Source organism: Centropristis striata, chromosome 16 (assembly GCF_030273125.1).
Source record: "Centropristis striata isolate RG_2023a ecotype Rhode Island chromosome 16, C.striata_1.0, whole genome shotgun sequence".
NCBI lineage: Eukaryota > Metazoa > Chordata > Actinopteri > Perciformes > Serranidae > Centropristis > Centropristis striata.
The window spans coordinates 16,876,757-16,893,828 of record NC_081532.1 but is presented as its reverse complement, the minus strand read 5'-3'; the positions used below and the strand labels follow the sequence as shown (position 1 = coordinate 16,893,828).

Sequence of the window (17,072 nt, the reverse complement as noted above, 5' to 3'; positions counted from 1 at the left end):
TTTAAAAAAGTTCCTTTTATAATGTTTTTAAATGTAAAATGTTATGTATTGTACCCTGTTGAAGCTACTGAATCTTGTACACATATTTATTGAGTAAATTATGTTAAAATGAATTTAAAAAACTATCTTTTTTACCGTAATGGTACAATGTTGCCTGTGGACAACAAACCCAAAGAACTTCAAAAGAATAATATATAACATTTCTTCAGAATATGTTTATTTAGTCTATTTTAAGACAACAAAAAAACACTCAAACTTTTTTTCCTAACTGGCATAAAGCGTACCATAAAGGATTAACAGTGAAATTTTGTCTACTACTGCAGATGGAGCGATAATAGAGTAACACATTTAATATGACATATTTGAGACTGTTTTCAATTTACACAAATGTTCATTTGCTTTAGAGCTGAAATCAAGAGAGTAACAGGGTGCAGCTTTGCTAGCAGCTGTGTGGCTGTACTCATGGGTCGATTATGAGACAGCACGGACATGCACAGCACACAGACTTTCAAGTTGTGCAGCCTCTTTTTGTTTTGTGGCTATTGGTAGTCATTATGCATCTCTCTGATTTTGTGTCTTTTTGTGGTCAGTTTGTGTCTCTAGGTTGTAGTTGTTTGGTCTTTTTTTAGTTCTTTTTTTGTATGAGGTTGTTTTGCCCCTTTTTGTCGTCATTTTGAGTCTCTTTGTAGTTGCCTTTGTAGTTGCCTTGCCTTGTCTGTAGTGTTTTTAGTCTCTGTGGTTATTTTTGAGTCAATTTGTAGTTGCTTTGAGTTTCCTTGAGTTTTTTTGTTGTCCCTCTAGTCCTTTTGTGTCTCTTTGTATGTTTTTTCATAATTGTTGTGAGTCTGTGACCTCTTTGCAGCCATTTTCATTTTACCAATTTTCAACCAAAGCAGGTTCAAGGCCGGTTCGGAGCTGGTGCTAGAGTGTGTTTGCAGTTGGGTCAACTTGCGAACCAGTCATTACGTCACATTGCAGTTAAACAAATCAAATAAATGAATGATACACATAGTTGGTCTCTCTCAACGGCACCGAGTTGGTCTTGTTGGTCCGATAACCCCGCCCACAGCCCCTGACATAAGTGGTTCACGGTTCAAGAGCAGCACAGAGTTCTTGCCGCTGTTGAACCAGCTTCACTGGCCGGAATCAGTTCTTTGGCAGTGGAAAACCAAAGAACCGTTCACAATTGGGCACCGGTTCTCATCGAAAAGTCCTACTTGTAGTTGTTTTGGGCTTTTTGTGTCTCTTTGTAGTTGTTTTATGTTTTCTATGGTCATTTTGAGTCTCCTCCTGACTGGTACATGTCTCTTGGTAACATTTTGTAGGAGAAGGACTTTATTTCCTTTTTATTCAATATGCTCAATTTGAGTGAGGCCTTGAGGGACGGACACGTAATATATATTCCCTTGTCTGGCTGGACCCTCTTAGGAATCTCCACCAACTTTTACAGCACCGCTGATGGAATTATTAGTCAAATATCTCTCTCTGATTTCTACTGGCAAGCTCAATTTTGGCTGACCGACAACTAAGACGGTCCTTGACAAGGTTAATGGAACTGAGTGTGCCAAACTTAATGTAGGCATATTTACTGCAAGATTTTAGACATTCAGTACATGATGTCTTGATGTAAAGTACTTGAAAAATGATAAGAACTGGCAAAGTTTTGTGAGTCACGAAGGAGGTAGATGTCCTGCTGAGACCAAGTATGCAATGAAAGCTGCATTGGGCTTAAATTAACCCTGAGAGCACACCATATATCAGATCCGGTTCAAGATGTATCTGAATTGCATTAAATAACATTATAAAGACATTGATGGAAATAACTTTAACTGAGGCATTTCATGAACTGTGACGTCCCTCACAACCTTCAGTTCCTCTGAGATGTGGTTATCCATAAATTATATCTATGTGGAAACTGCTTTCTCTAAACCACTGGATGAAAAAAGGCAGCTTGAAGATCGTAGTCTGTCTATAATTGCCTCAAGCTAGAAATTTATAATTAGGTGTCCTCTAGAGGGCCTTGAACCGTTGCATATTTAAAACAGGAGGGGAATGAGCCAAAAGTGAAGGAGCTATTAATTACTAATAGAATATCTGTAGCGACTGTAACAAGGACCTCCTTCAGGAATGTAGTTGAAATAACATTCACAAGACAGGTTAAAGAATTCATGTGAGATATTGCTTCTTTTAAAGCCTCTGCCAAAATAGGTTGGTCTTGAGGGGAAGACTTGATTGGCAGGGAAAAGCTTTGAGCCTGATGTTTGGCACCTTTTCAGTAAAACGACTCCTACGTGTTCATGGGGGAGGCTTTGTTGTTGTGACTAGAAGAGGGCATGACAACAGCCTCTTACATTAAATAGTACCCTAGAGTTCCGACAATTCTTAGAGATAAAACAGAAGTTGAAGTTGTAACCTTGTAACTGTTTCTGGGGCTTTGACATTAGTTTGTTTTTGAATAGAACAGAAAATCAAATGCCCTCTTGTGTTCTTTCCTTTTGGCCCCCAGGTCAGATTAACAGTTTTCAGCTACTTTTAGATTCAAACCACTTTTTTAACTACTTTGTGATAAGTTGAGCATTTAAGGCGTACAACTGAGAGAAGCAGCTAAAAATTCACAGTAACTATTGATGCAGAGGGGAAGTTGTTTGTAGGAATGGCTCAAAAATAGCTTCAAAAAGCTCACTTCCATGTTGCAAACACATTTCAAGTGACAAGTGAAACTTGTGACACTTTGCCAGCTTTGTGTCATTGCAGTGTGAGTAGATGAACATGTTTGGCTTTCCTCTATGTTACCCTGCCCAAAAATCCATGTATCACCCAAAATGCACTGCCATTGAACCTTCCAGAAAATGAGCGGGAGGGAGCAACATGGAGGGAAGCAAAACACCATCTGGGTATGCTATCCATGCTGCAATGACACAAATTTAGTTGAAAATTTGCAAGATTTCCTTTGCCAATGGTGATCAGTAGGCTGATCCATCACTTTAATCCAAACTGAAATATCTCTACAACTATGACATGGGTAGCTCTGAAAATTTGCAGATGCATTCATGGTCCCCAGAGGATGAATCCTATTAACATCCTCATTGCTCCATCAGCAGATCAAAGGTTTCGCTTATCCTGTAAAATATCTCAACATCTACCAGATGGACTATTGTGAATTTTTGTACATTTTTGGTCTGTAGAGGGTAAATGGTAATGACTTGAGTGATCCCTCAACTTTTTTTGTAGCACCACCATGAGGTTGACATTTTTGGTTTGGAGTTAAAGGTCTAAACAACAATTGCATTGAAATTATGTTGAGATGTTTTTGCGACTCTATGATTATCACTAGCTTTGATAAGTTCAGAATCCTCATTGTCCAACACTCAGGGCATTACCATCACCCTCGGCTTGCTTATGTAGGTATTAGCAAATGTTAGCATGCTAACGTGTTAAACTAAGATGCTGAACATGGTAATTAAACTAGCTTAACATAAAAATGTTAGCATTGTCACTGTGAGCATCTTGCCATGCTAGCATTAGCACTAGCAATTCCTACTCGCATATAGAACTTTTCAATATTTATGGTTTGTTTGAGCATGGCAGCAAAGTATATTTATTCTTATTTAAGACAGGAAGCCTGATTAGGAATTGCACTGTATTTTTTCTGGCTATATCTAGATAGTCAATTAGTAAGGGGATAGGACTTGAACATATCAGGTACCAGTACCTCATGAGAGCATGGATACCTGGCCAGTCCTCACACTTGAATGCTAACGAGGGCGAATCTTGCTAAGAAATAAAGTGGGATGTCATAACAAGGCATACACCAAAAAGCCTCACTCTTGTATGAATGGAATACCATTCTTTGCAGGTACTCAACAAAATAACATTGTCAAAGAGTGTTGGATATATTTCACAAAGCTAATATACTGAAAGGGCAGAAAAAAATGAAGTAGTAGTTATAATTATTTTAAATGTAGTTCTTTACTTTTCCCAAGAAACTTGATTAGCCTTGAAATCAGAGGCAATGTGGTGCTAAACACAATAAACTTTTGCCAGATAAAATCTGTGAAACGAGAACCTTAAATTAGGAATTACATGAAATATCTTCAGCAGAATATGCAACGGGGTGAATAAAAAAGGCTGATTTTACAAGTCTGCCAGCCTACATATTACACTTTCTGTTTCAATATGATGGCAAGAAAGAACCATGGGTTGTATGAGAGGCCATATTTGTGGATTCAATGTCAGCAGACAGTGCACTTTTGATTAATAGACAAACTATAACTACTATACTAATGAGGCTTTAAAACACGTAGACATGGAGTGGTGTCACCCGCACTAAATTTAACTGCTTCTGTAGCCTTCAAACTCTACTGGCCAGAAGCCGTGTTTTACTGAGATAGATAGAGATGGAACTCCTCTGTATCATATTCACTGAAAAAAGGTAGTATTCCTGCATGTTTGTATTTGTATTATTTTTTTATTTGTATTTATGTATTTGCACCATAAGAAAGGACAATTACAAAAACCAGAAATGAAACAAGAATAGTAAGTGCGGGAGAGGTAAAAAACAAAACAAACAACAACAAAAAAACCTATATGGGCTTGTAAAAAGCACCTCCCCAAGAAATATACAAAAATTCTAAAATAAATCAACAACAACAATGTGAGAAAGCAACAATAAATAACAACAAAAAAGAAAGCAATACAAGTGCCATTTTATAGCACACACACAAAAAAGTCAGAAATAAAAACATGGGTGTGAAGGCAAAATAATTGTATTTCAGTGTATGAGTGTATGGACATGTATAAGAGATAATGATCCAATGACAACTATACTGGTAAAGAAACTATTATGAGTCTTGATTTAACAGGTAAGCTTTTGGTCTTAACTTTAAAATTATTGAGGGATGAAGATAGTTTAACTACATGAATATGAGAATTCCAAAGTATGGAGCCCCTGTAAGCAAAAGAAAACTGAGTATGTGTAGTGCGGTAAAAAGGAAGATGAAGTTTATCAGTGTGTCTTGTGTTATAGATATATATGTTAAATATAGTCCACAATGAATATTGAATCCCTTGTAGTTTATGCAGAAAATGTAAATGAGAGGAAATGAGAGAAACCTTTTAAGCTTTATGCTTTTAGTTTAACGCTATGAAACATTACAGATAAATGAATCACTTTTATTTCATTGCTGTTAAGTGAAAAAAAAAAAGTTTTTTATTTTCTAATATCGTCACCCTGTTGAAATAATCGCCTAACTCATTTTTTCAAGTTTTGCAGGAAACACAAAAAACAGACACATGACACGACAAGTATCATGAGCATTAATGTTACTTCAAAGTGTCATTAATGTTCATGACACATCCCATCTACTCTTATGTAGACACCTTCAAAATAAAGTGTTACCATGTCTTGCTTAAGTCACAAAGGCATGTTCAAAAAATTGCCTAAGTCACATTTTATTTTGACTTAGGCATAATAAATCCTCTTAAGTCACACACACGTCACATGATCTGATCAACTGAGGATGTAGGCGATTTTACCATAGGTGGCTGGCGTCATGAGGAGATGATTTAGGCAAAAAACCCCATTTTGACAAAAAAATTATTTAGGCGATTGTTTAACAGTGTGACGATATTTATAAAGTGTGTGTAATAAATATTTGAATATTATTAACCCAACTCTCTTTTTTGTATCCTACATTAATGCTGGTGTTTTTTGGTTATTATATTCGAGAGAACTTTAATAAACAAAGAATTAAAAAAAAGTCTTAATCCTGCAGATCCTGCTTTGGGTTAAACACAACTGAACCGATACAGTAGCAGCACTGCTCAAATCCCACTACAATAAAAACATTTGTGTTGATAGGCAGAAAGAACCGTCTGTCAACTGTTTGCGTGGCCTCGCTCACGCTTTCCTCTGATTGGCCAGAGTCTGACTTGACATTTTTCCTATTGGTCAATTTTGTGACTGCTGTCGACAGAACAGGAAGAGATGTTAACTGGCCGTCTGCCAGGTAAATATTCAACAGAGGATGCTAGCTGTGTGAGTCCATGTCCGACACGACAAAAGGACAGCAACTCCTGAATAACTGGAGCAAAGATGAAACCACATGCTTTATCGAGGACATTAAGGTATTTCACCATCACCACGGGATTTGTTTTGACAGTTTGGAAAAGGAGAAGTTATAGGGTGCGGCCTGCTGTCATTAGCTTGCTAGCTAGCATCAGTGCTAACGTTATAATAATCAGCGGTTAGCATAATAACAGCCTTATCAACAAGCTAAAACGTCGTTATCCATGTGGCTGTCTGACTGCACTGGACGGGTCAGCAGCCTCTTGTATCAACGTAGCAAACGTAAAAAACGAAACACGTTAGGTAACAACTCGTATGTGTTGCTAGCACTGAACATAATGCCCAGGAAAGACTTGGGATTAGCAAGGTGGCTAGGTGTTTAGTTATTGTCAGATATCGTCACCCTGTTAAAATAATCGCCTAATGATGTAACAAAGGGTGGCTATTGGCATAGTAATAACACTGTGTGTAAATTATGTAACTTAAGAGAAATAAATGACTTAGGCGATTTTTTGAACATGCCTTTGTGACTTAAGCAAGATATGGTAACACTTTATTTTGAAGGTGTCTACATAAGAGTCACACAAGCCTGTCAGAAACATGACATGACAAGTATCATGAGCATTAATGTTACTTCAAAGTGTCATTAATGTTCATGACAGATCCCAAGTCATGTTTATGACACACTCATGTCACTCTTATGTAGACACCTTAGAGTAAAGTGTTACCAATATTAGTGTCAACAATAAAACACTATCAAACACTGATAACTAAACAATCTCCCTCTCGCTCTTCTTTGCTGGGTTCTTATCTGATGCCTATGAATGTGGCTAATTGTCAAAGAAGTGATGATCTTAAAGGGGTAAAATCACATGATCTGATCAACTGAGGATGTAGGTGATTTTACCATAGGTGGCCGGCGTCATGAGGAGATGATTAAGGCAAAAAAACAACAACAATTTTGACAAAAAATGACTTGGGTGATTATTTTAACAGAGTGACAATATGTAAACAAAGTCAAACGACAGTCAAGTACTCCAAATAAGTTCACTAACGTTACAGCTCTCTTTTCTCTTGTCATCCTCATGGTCTTGTTGAACATTCAACAACACGCATCACTCAACAGAACCTTAAGTTATTTGGTTTAAATGTTTAATTTGGCCAAACTGCTGCTTTGTGGATCACCTGTGTGTCGAATAAGTGTCTCCAGCTATGCTGTAAATTTCTGTGGTCATACTCATCTGGGTGTGTATTTTTCTGATAATTAAAGTCACAGTTAACTTAATGGCCAGATATCCACTGCATTTTGTGAGCGAGAAGGGTCAAATCTACCAAACATCCTTGCTGCAGACTGGTAGTTTTTTGTCATTAGGGCTTGGTAAAAACATCGTGCCCTATGTCTCAGTCCTGACAATTATGCTGTTGTAACGCATAAAGTTGGCGGGTTGTGCTTTGTGTCTGGTGGTTGATTAACATGTAGGTTTGCGACATGGTTCTCTAAAGGTTCAGATGTGTGCACATTAAAAACCCCTGACTTCCTGTCTGTGCTAGTGTGTGCTTGTTTTTATCAATTTAGAAAACATTTTTGTGTACCACAATATCTCAATATATGATTTAATCACAATAACATTTAATGGAAAGATGATGCATTTAGGCTTTGGAGGTATCCATTTATCACACTGTCTAACATTTCACTAGGGGAAACAGTATATGACAGTATTTGTATTTGTGTGTAAATACTGCCTAAGCCTGGATAGATTATCATATTGAACAACAGTGATATATTTGTTGATAGCTAGTTTCCTGTGAAATGTTTTGTGATCAAGTATGCTTGTGTAGTTGTGGCCAGGCTCCTTGACTCCTTGGCAGGATTGATTGAATATTGTAAAGAAGCATAGGAATTCCAACTGTGACTGTTCATATGTATGTCTTCAATGATTATACAAATAGGTACTTCCCAAAACTGGATTGTTAGTTGTAATGGGTAGTTGCTCTAGCTGACATTCGCTTCACCTGTGCTGTACTTAAGCCGCCATCTGTAAACCAAAACTGAAAACAAGTGTCAGGTACCTGTGATGAGTCACTGAAAACACTGAACTTTCTGGGATGGCAGCATACTCCGCTCATATCTCATAACTCATGAAGGGCATTACTCAAAACATAAACTTGCCTTACAGGAATATCTGTGATCTACTGATCAATTCAGATAGACTAACTAACTAAGTTAGGTTAGGTAATGTAAAAATAGAGAGGCAACTGTGGCTGAGCATTTAAATACTCCTACAAACACTGCTTTAGTTCTATTAAGTGAAGTCGACCAACTAATTTGACATAGTAAACAAACCCAGCAGCCATAATTGGATTAGCATCTGGCAAAGCTACCCTGGTAGTGTTGCTGTTAAATTACCGAATTTGACTTTAACAGATAATTGTATTTTGTGTCTTTAAAATATAGGGGAAAAAGGCAAATTTAGAAATGTTTTTTTCTGTGAGAGTGTGCTGGGTTTGGTTATATCTCAGTGGTTTTACAGCCAACGTCATTTAAGGTGGATTAGATGAGGATTTAGGTTTGTGTAAGTAACAGTATTCAAGCTTTTGACCTCTGAGCATGGGCTGGCTGGGATCACAGCATGCACATGTAGTAGCCACACACACACACACACACACACACACACACACACACACAAACACTAATATCCAACACCGTTCCACCAGCCCCCTGCCACACACAAGCAAAATAAAATAATCCTCTCTTCAGAAGCAAAGTTCACGTCATATAACAGCATGTGTCCTCATGACATGCAGAGAGGTCGCATATATAGCTTATTTGGATTACATGGGGTGGTGTGCGTAGCGAGCCTTTTCTTTCTTGAACAGACTGTGTAGAACTCAGCCCATACCATGTACACGTCATCCTTTTGCTCTAAATCTTAAATTTGGAAAAAAAAAATAGTAAAACCTAGGTCTGTTGTCAGGAGATCAGGGCAGTCTAGGTTATTTTTCTACTTAATCTCAACATTTGCAGAATAATGACTGGCAGAGTGGGAGCAGCACTTTCGATAATTTACTTTTTTAAGTTAAATTATTATTTAATATTATAAAGTATAATACATATATTTTTACAGCACTTTGGCCTCATGTTACTTGTGTCAAAGAAAATCTTGCATTTGGTATTTTGTAAGCTAAAATTTGCATCCCTGCTTGGAACAATTGACTTAATTTATTTTATAGAATTATCACATTTTATAGTTTGACAATTTTGTAGTAATAGGTGCAAGTTAGTATTGACATAACTTGTTTTTCCCCCTTATGTCATTTTATTCGTATGCCTTCCACCTACAACTTTTTGAAAGGAAGAATTAATTTTTAAGTAATAATGACTTAGTATCTCAAAATAATAAAAACCTGGTCAAAATAATGACTCAGTATCTTAAAGTTATAACTTTATAATGAGAAACTTTTCTCTAAATAATCAGTTATTCTCTCAAAACAATGTGAAAATCGAAAAGTTGACTTGCTTATCTCATCATAATATGACGTATCTCAAATAATATAATCTTTCTGAAAATAGTGACTTACTAATCAACTCACTATTTTAAGATACTAATCCATTATTTTGCTGAAGATTGGTGTTGTTCTTGTTTTTTTTAAATACTTAATCATTTTTTGGCATTAATAATGTTTTCAGTAGATTTCTCATTATAATAACTTGCAGGATATTTTGGGGTGAAATAGGTTTTCCTACAAATGTCTTATTTTTTTCCTGTGCCATGGAATAATCTGACATGTGACTGTTTGTAGTTTTAGGTATCAGACTGAGAGCCTGTAGCCATGGATGGGCATGTTGCCAAAAACAATGAAAGCACTTTCCCCAGCTTCGTGGACCTGGATGACTTTCTAACCAAGCACAACTCGAACTTCATCTGGCTCCTCGTTGGTAAGTGCTCTGTGTCTGCACTGTGGGAAAAAGATACACATCAATGGATATTTTTCTTGAGACTCGAAGTAACCTGTCACATGTAAAGTGCAGACCTGTCAGCACTGGATCAAGTTGCATTTTTCTGGCTTAACAGCTCCATAGAAGATGTGTTATCACTTTCTTTGATCTAGACCTATTGTGAATATTTTTTTACTAAATACTTCATTTTTACGTCATTTATTAAACAGGTTTGGTAACATGTAATCTTGACTTTTTGGAGGAGTGATGATATTATTTCTCTCCCTCTGTGAAGTTTTCTACAGTTGCATCAATTGCTTTCTTTGGCCTTCATACTCATTATCTATGATACAAGGACACATTTGATGACATGGGAAATTAATTTCAATATTAGTTCATATTAAGTTATTTAGACATCTGTGCCATGCTGTAAAATAAACCAGAGTTTGTGAGAGCTTCATGATATATGTAATATTATCTAATATGTTTAATTAGTATTTGCTTTTAATGCTTTAAACTGACTGTGTTGTTGTTTAATTGTGATGGAGTTCAGCTAAAGGATGACAAATTACTGCTCAGTCCAGGTGCAGCTCTTGGTAGACCAGAGATATTGAATGGCTTACAGAATGAAGCTGCTGTTTTCTTTGTACGGCTGCAACATCTTCAAGCTGAAAAAACTCTTTTGGGAAAAGGCAAAATAAAAACAAATAAAACCAAAAGAGTAGTAGTAAAACCCAGCTGTCATCAAAGCTATGAAAGAATAAGTAGTTTTACTAGATTAATTCCATCTGCATTGCGGTATTCCTTTAAAGAATAATGAGCACGTTTTAGGTGGAATTTATAACCGGTTTAAGAATCTACTAGTGGTGTGAATATTACTACAGTAATGCTGCAGTTCTTTTTCTGTGCTGAAAGGTTATTGTCATGTCAGGAAAAGTAGCATCTGGTACATTGTTTTCAAAGGACCAATAACAGTTTGTTGACCCTTTTATAAACAAAAGGTAAATAACATGCATAATTAAAGAGCTAAAACACAATATGTAATTTCTGCTGGTCTCTGATGATGTTGTGAAGTAGTGTAGGATCATGGGAGTTGTTGTCTTCAATGTTAAACAACCGGTGGCCAGGTAAATCTTTCAGTTTGACATTGAAAGTTTTATTCAAGTAACTTTAAGTCACGTTTATTAACGTTATATCATTTAATTCTAATGAAATAGCCACAAGTAACATTAGCAAACATCATATTAACTTGCTAATTTATCATTAGATGAGTGAACTACAGCTACGGCAAGTAATGTTATGTGGCAAATTCAATTGTTGGGGTAGCACAATGCTGTTATCCTGTTATCAAAATAATCATTCTGAAAAAGTAACTGAGCATATAAAGAGCATGTTAGTGGAGTGTTATAACTAAACCGTACCTATTAGTTTGGTGGTTGACACAAGCCACTTCTCATAGTAGCACATAGTAGTTAGCTAGATTGAATAAATTAGGGCTTTGTTTGATTCCTGTATTGCAAAATAGAGGCAGTTAATAAAAATGATGCCGTGTCGCAGAAAAAAGAGCTATATTACTGTTATGTAAATATGTAATGTAAATATTACATTGAATAACATAACAGATTTCTCTTGGTCTGAACACAATATAACAACAAATCAACAAACAGAAAAATAATTTTCAGATGTCAGGCAAAATCAGCATTAGTATTTAGTATATAATAGTATATTCGAAAAGTTTAAATCTACTTTGTTGTTTGGTTCACAAACTTCATTAATGTAAACAAACTATTCCAAAAAGTTTTACTTATTGTCTTGTGTTAAAAAAAACATGTTTTGTTTTTGTCTTTCAGCCACCATTCTGTCCTGTGGATGGATCATCTATTTAACTTATTACAACTCCCGCAACATTGGCCTCATCCTCACCCTCATCATCAACAGACTCTACAAGGATGGCTACATTCACATTGGTGTGTTCATCGGGAGCTCTGTCACACAGTGATGAATTGGGAGAGGAACACTGCCAAAGCTTTCAGTTCAAGGCGTTAACTCTGTCTGCTGAATATTTCATGACGAGCTGGCTTCCCTCAGTGATTATCTCCATTGAGTTTGAACAGCAACCAACACCAGATTGAATTTCTCTACATAAATGACACAGAACCTAATTTATAAAGCGCCTCGAGGCCATAAAACCCAGTGTAACTCGTCCATTATTTTATAGCGAGTGATTAGTTTTCTCCGAAGCATTAATTTCTTTTCCTAAAAGGTAGACCTTGCCAGGATCATCTACTCTGTAGTAAAACCCTAAATACTGTAAACTCCAAAAATTAACTCAAAAGGAAGCCAGAGCATTTTATTGTGAAGTACTTTGCATTGAGGCATGTTTAAAATCATCATTTTATCAGTGAATTAACAAATTCACAGCAGAAACTGCAGCTAACTGGATCTGAGTAAATAGGAAGTGCATGATTACCAAAGCAGCATTAAAGTTTAATGAGGAAGGCATGCTTTAGTTAACGTCTCTCTGCCAACATGTCACTACAAAGTGAGCAGTCACCCGTGTGCCCGCTAATCAATTTTTTAAAATATTCTGATTGCTTTAACCTTAAAGGGATAGCTGGATTTTTTTTTAACTGGGGTTGTGTGAGCTATTACCTACAGTCGATGTCGGGCGGCATGCCCCCCAACACAGAAGCTAAGCAATGAAATGCTGGTAACGCTTTATATTAAGATCCTTGTAATAACCATTAATTAACAAGCAATAAGGCCCTTGTAAGTCCTTACAAGATGCTTATTAACATTATTGTGTGTTTATAAGCTTATATAAGTGTTAATAATGGCATTGCAAACACCCATGACCCACCCATTATGTCTTTGCCATGCCTTTATTAATCTTATTTTGTTTGCTTATTGATATTAAAATATACTTTATTGCTCATCTATTATAAGTTAACTATAAGTTAACTATGCTTTTTGCAACTACCGGATCTAAAGCGAGAACAATGCCTTATTACTTGTTAATTAATGGTTATTAAGGACCTTATTATAAAGCGTTACCGAAATGCTTTTTGTTTAACAGCCACCTAAAATAATCAGTATCAGTTTAAGTTTATGCTATATTTAGAATATTTTCACTGTTTAACCTTGCCATCAGACAGCCATACATTTCTGGAACTGGAACTATTATATCCATCTATGATCACTTTGAAAGCACCAGACTTCTTTGAGAAAATCAGTCATTTCACCTTGTAGATTTTCTTGTTTTAAAGTTTATTTTGGATTTACCAAAGTCGCACAATAACACAATTAAACTAACCGATTGAGGCAGCGGTAGACCGACAACCCAGGTTTTTTTCAGTGTGGTGGCCTTGAAGGGAGCACATAAAAATATAATGGCTTCTGTTCCTAGTTGTAAAGAGGTGTCTGATGGCAAGTTAAACCATTTAAAATATTCTTAATATAGCATACACTTTAACAGGAATTGATGTTTTGGTTTCTTTTTTAGGTGGGTCTTGTTTAGGTGGCGAAAGAATGTAGCGCCTGTCCACAGCAGTACATTGCTTAGCTTCTGTGCCAATACTCTTGCTGGCTTCTTCAAACTTGTGGCGTGCATGTTCCCTTATATAACCCCACTTCAAAAAAATATCCCTCTAAGTTCTAAAGAGATTGTTTCTCCGTCTAAGGGTGGCATTAACAAAAAAACAAATACGCTCGGGTTCAAAAGTTTGGAGAAAACAGAAGAAAAGCAAATCCCTCATAACAAAAGCAGTTTTGAATTTGCTTTACAGACACACTTTGAAATTTGCTGAGCAGGTTTGAACATGCCTGAAGGTGTCATCACCAGAGTTGAGTAAAAGTTCCTGCATATATTGACAGGGAGGCACTGACCAAAACATGCTTCCTGGTAAGAGGAAATGAGTTGCACATCCTGTGCTCAGACAGGCAGAGAAAAAGTGAGAAATACCATCAACATGACAGAAGTGTCAGCTCGGATGATTACAGTTGAACCACTCAGTTGTTGTCTGTCTTGGCATGCAGTTATTGAAACAGAGAAAGACATGTTATGAGCCAAAAAGGATTAATGATGGAAAATGGTGCTCAGTTTTCTTGTTCATTTTTCATGCTCAATGACAGACTGTGACCTACTTGTTGTACAATTAGATCCTAATTAAGATAATTTTTTTCTCAGTGAGAAAGGAGACAAGGTAATTAAATATGCCAGCAACGCCCGGACTGTTTTTATTTTTAACACAACCGTCTAATTACATCTTTTGTTTAACATTTTAATTAGCTCGTTTGTTGGTTTGAATTCACACCACTGCGATCAGATCCCAACAGCTTCATACTTGCTTTTGGAACCTGTAATCATATAACTTTATATACTACTACTGAACTGTTGTTTATGGAAATATTATACTTTTTGTTTGAACCCTCCACAGGCTCCTTCTCCTTCTCTGTGCTGTCAGGGAAAGTCATGTTCAGAGATGTCTACTACATCAATCAAGACATGTCTATCAGGTAACCTGGCCTGTGCTGCATTGTTTGCTTCTTCTCGGTTCCTTTATAACCTTACAGCTTGCTTACTGATTGATTTTTTTTTTCTGTTACAGGATACAGGATGGCTTCCTCATATTTCGTTGGTGGAAAATGTATAACCCAAAACAGAAACAGCATGGTAAGTCGAGTGATACTTGTTCAGTGTAAGAGTAAGCTAGCTTGATACCTTAATTAATGCAGCTTTAATGAGCTGATCAAATTCATTTATCAGCCCATATATATAATAAATGCAATATTATTTAATATTGTAAAACAATATTTTTGACCTGCCACCAAGTGGCTACAAAGTGGTCTGAAATGTAAAGCCAATGTGGACATTTGTTCACCCTGCATTCTTTCTAACATCCAGCAGGGGGCAACTCCACTAGTTGCAAAAATAAGTCTTCTTTTATAGAAGTTTATGAGAAAATTACCCTATTTCTCACTTGATTTCTTACCTCATTAAACATTTTCCTCATTTATTATTGTCTCAATAATTAGTTTCAAGTCATCTTCAATACAGCATGATGTTAATTTGTGGTCACATTTAGAGAAGAATCAATGATAAAGCAGAGATTGACAAGTCTCTGATTGATCTGCCAATCAAGATGGAGGCGTTGTAATGTGCATCCATGGCACTGTGTACATTAATATGTAGCTGAACACTTGTTTTTGGAATGTTGAACCATTCAGTATGTTTTTAGTTTATGAACGATAATTGTAACATTCTGGTTACCTTATAATATCTGTTCAAGTGTTTGTTGATACCAAAAGACAGTTTAATGAGTTGGCTATTTGCAACTTGCCAGTGCTAGTGCTAGTTCATAACTTTGCTACACACTCTTGTCCAATTATGTTCCAATTAGCTCCAAAAAACTAAGTGGCGACAGCCAAAACTGCTAAATGTTAGTTTGAGGTCGCTAAAGTCTCTTCCTTCCACCTTTTAATGAAGCATTTATTGTTTGCTTCCTTATCTCTTGTCACCAGATCCCAAGGCAGAGACCAGGCTTTACGTGACAGTTAACGGCTTCGAATTTCACGTCTACAACCGCACCGACCTCTACGCCCGACTGCAGGAGACCTTCGGACTCGACCCCACACTCTTAACACCCAAAAAGGATGATGAGAGGGGACGAGAGGATAGAAACAAGACGCTAGAAAGGTACAAGGTCTCGTCATACTGCAGTTGGTAGGATTTGTGGTTTGTTTTCACAGTTGGCCCCTCCTTCCCCTGTTCAATATATCTAATTAGCCAGTGAGTTTAGCGATCTTTGGTCTGGCTAGCTAATGGGCATAGTATTTGTCTCCAGACAGGAGAATTTAGTGGAGCTTTCAACTCTGTTGACACCGATTACAGTGTCAGCCAGGGCAGAACAGAGCCCCGGGAGAGAAGAGGCTGAGGAGTGACAGCTGGAGGCAGAGGCAGCGCGAGGGGCAGAGAAAGCCCAGAAACGTACTTAACACAGCAGAATGAAAAGAAAAGAGAAAGTACAGGCAGAGGGCAGGGTCTCTGCAGTCACAGACACCACCACACACTTGGAGTGGGTCAAAAGTAATCATCCAGAGGGATTATTTTTGGCGTCATTTTATACAATGGGTTTTTTTTTAGGAAAATCCTGCTCATTGTGCCTACTCAAGTTGTTTGTTAAAAAGTTTAAATTACATTTTAATAAATACAAGTTCCTTATTGCTGAGTTTACAGTATCTTGCTTATGAAGTTGACTTAACTTGATATAAACATGTCACTCGGTAAATTGCCTATAGTTTGCTAAATAATCCACAAATTTGAATTGTAAGCAAAACTGCAACACATCAGGAATCAGCAATTTCCCATCAAAGAGGACTGAGGAATGGAGATTTGATGACAACCAGTCCAAAAATGCATGAATGCTCCCTTTTTTGTACGTTATCACTAAATGCATTGGAAGCGTCTGCACAGAGGAGATATATGTATCTTTTAAATGCTGTAACACTGAATGTCTTCTGGTCCCTGTATAGTGTAAACATCAAAGCAGAGAGTCCAGACCACTCCTCATCATGGCGCTCCCTCATTCCTGTCATCAAAGTTAACATCAGCACCGTAAGTAACCTCACAAATTCAACAAAAAATCGCATGGGATATGGTGATTGATCGAAGAAAGTAAGCACGATTCCCATTTTATTCCCATTTAATAGCTTTAGAACATTATTGAGAAAAACAAGTGATTATAAATTGAAATGAATGTTTTTAAAGCAGTTGGGACTCACTCCTTTATTGCAGTTATTTCTAACCAGGGGTAATTGAACCCCAGGGGGTAGTTCTGCAGTTGCAAGGGGGGTATGTGAAATGATTGTGGAGGAGCTCAAGTAATTAAGAAAAAAAAATAGAAATTATGATTTGATTGAAAAAGTATATCCACACATTAAGTCAGCAAGCCACAACCATGCACGCACAGAAGTTCAAACTGCTAAAACTATTGGATAAATGAGTGCAATAGTTGAAATTACTGACTAAAGTGTCCAAATAATTAGCTTTAAATAATGGATAAATTGTTA

The 17,072-nt window shown here is 36.7% G+C and overlaps 1 protein-coding gene across 1 annotated transcript in view; it reads left to right on the top strand.

The window, feature by feature from the left end:
* The first annotated feature begins 5,987 nt into the window (after positions 1-5,987).
* The window catches only part of kiaa1109 (KIAA1109 ortholog), a 106,496-nt gene continuing 95,411 nt past the window's right edge, over positions 5,988-17,072 (top strand). The window contains exons 1-7 of the mRNA XM_059352715.1: positions 5,988-6,126; positions 9,869-10,004; positions 11,855-11,971; positions 14,441-14,519; positions 14,612-14,676; positions 15,525-15,699; positions 16,536-16,617. Coding sequence (XP_059208698.1) covers positions 9,899-10,004; positions 11,855-11,971; positions 14,441-14,519; positions 14,612-14,676; positions 15,525-15,699; positions 16,536-16,617 — 624 coding nt within the window. The 5' untranslated portion in view covers positions 5,988-6,126; positions 9,869-9,898. The remainder of the gene's footprint in view (positions 6,127-9,868; positions 10,005-11,854; positions 11,972-14,440; positions 14,520-14,611; positions 14,677-15,524; positions 15,700-16,535; positions 16,618-17,072) is intronic.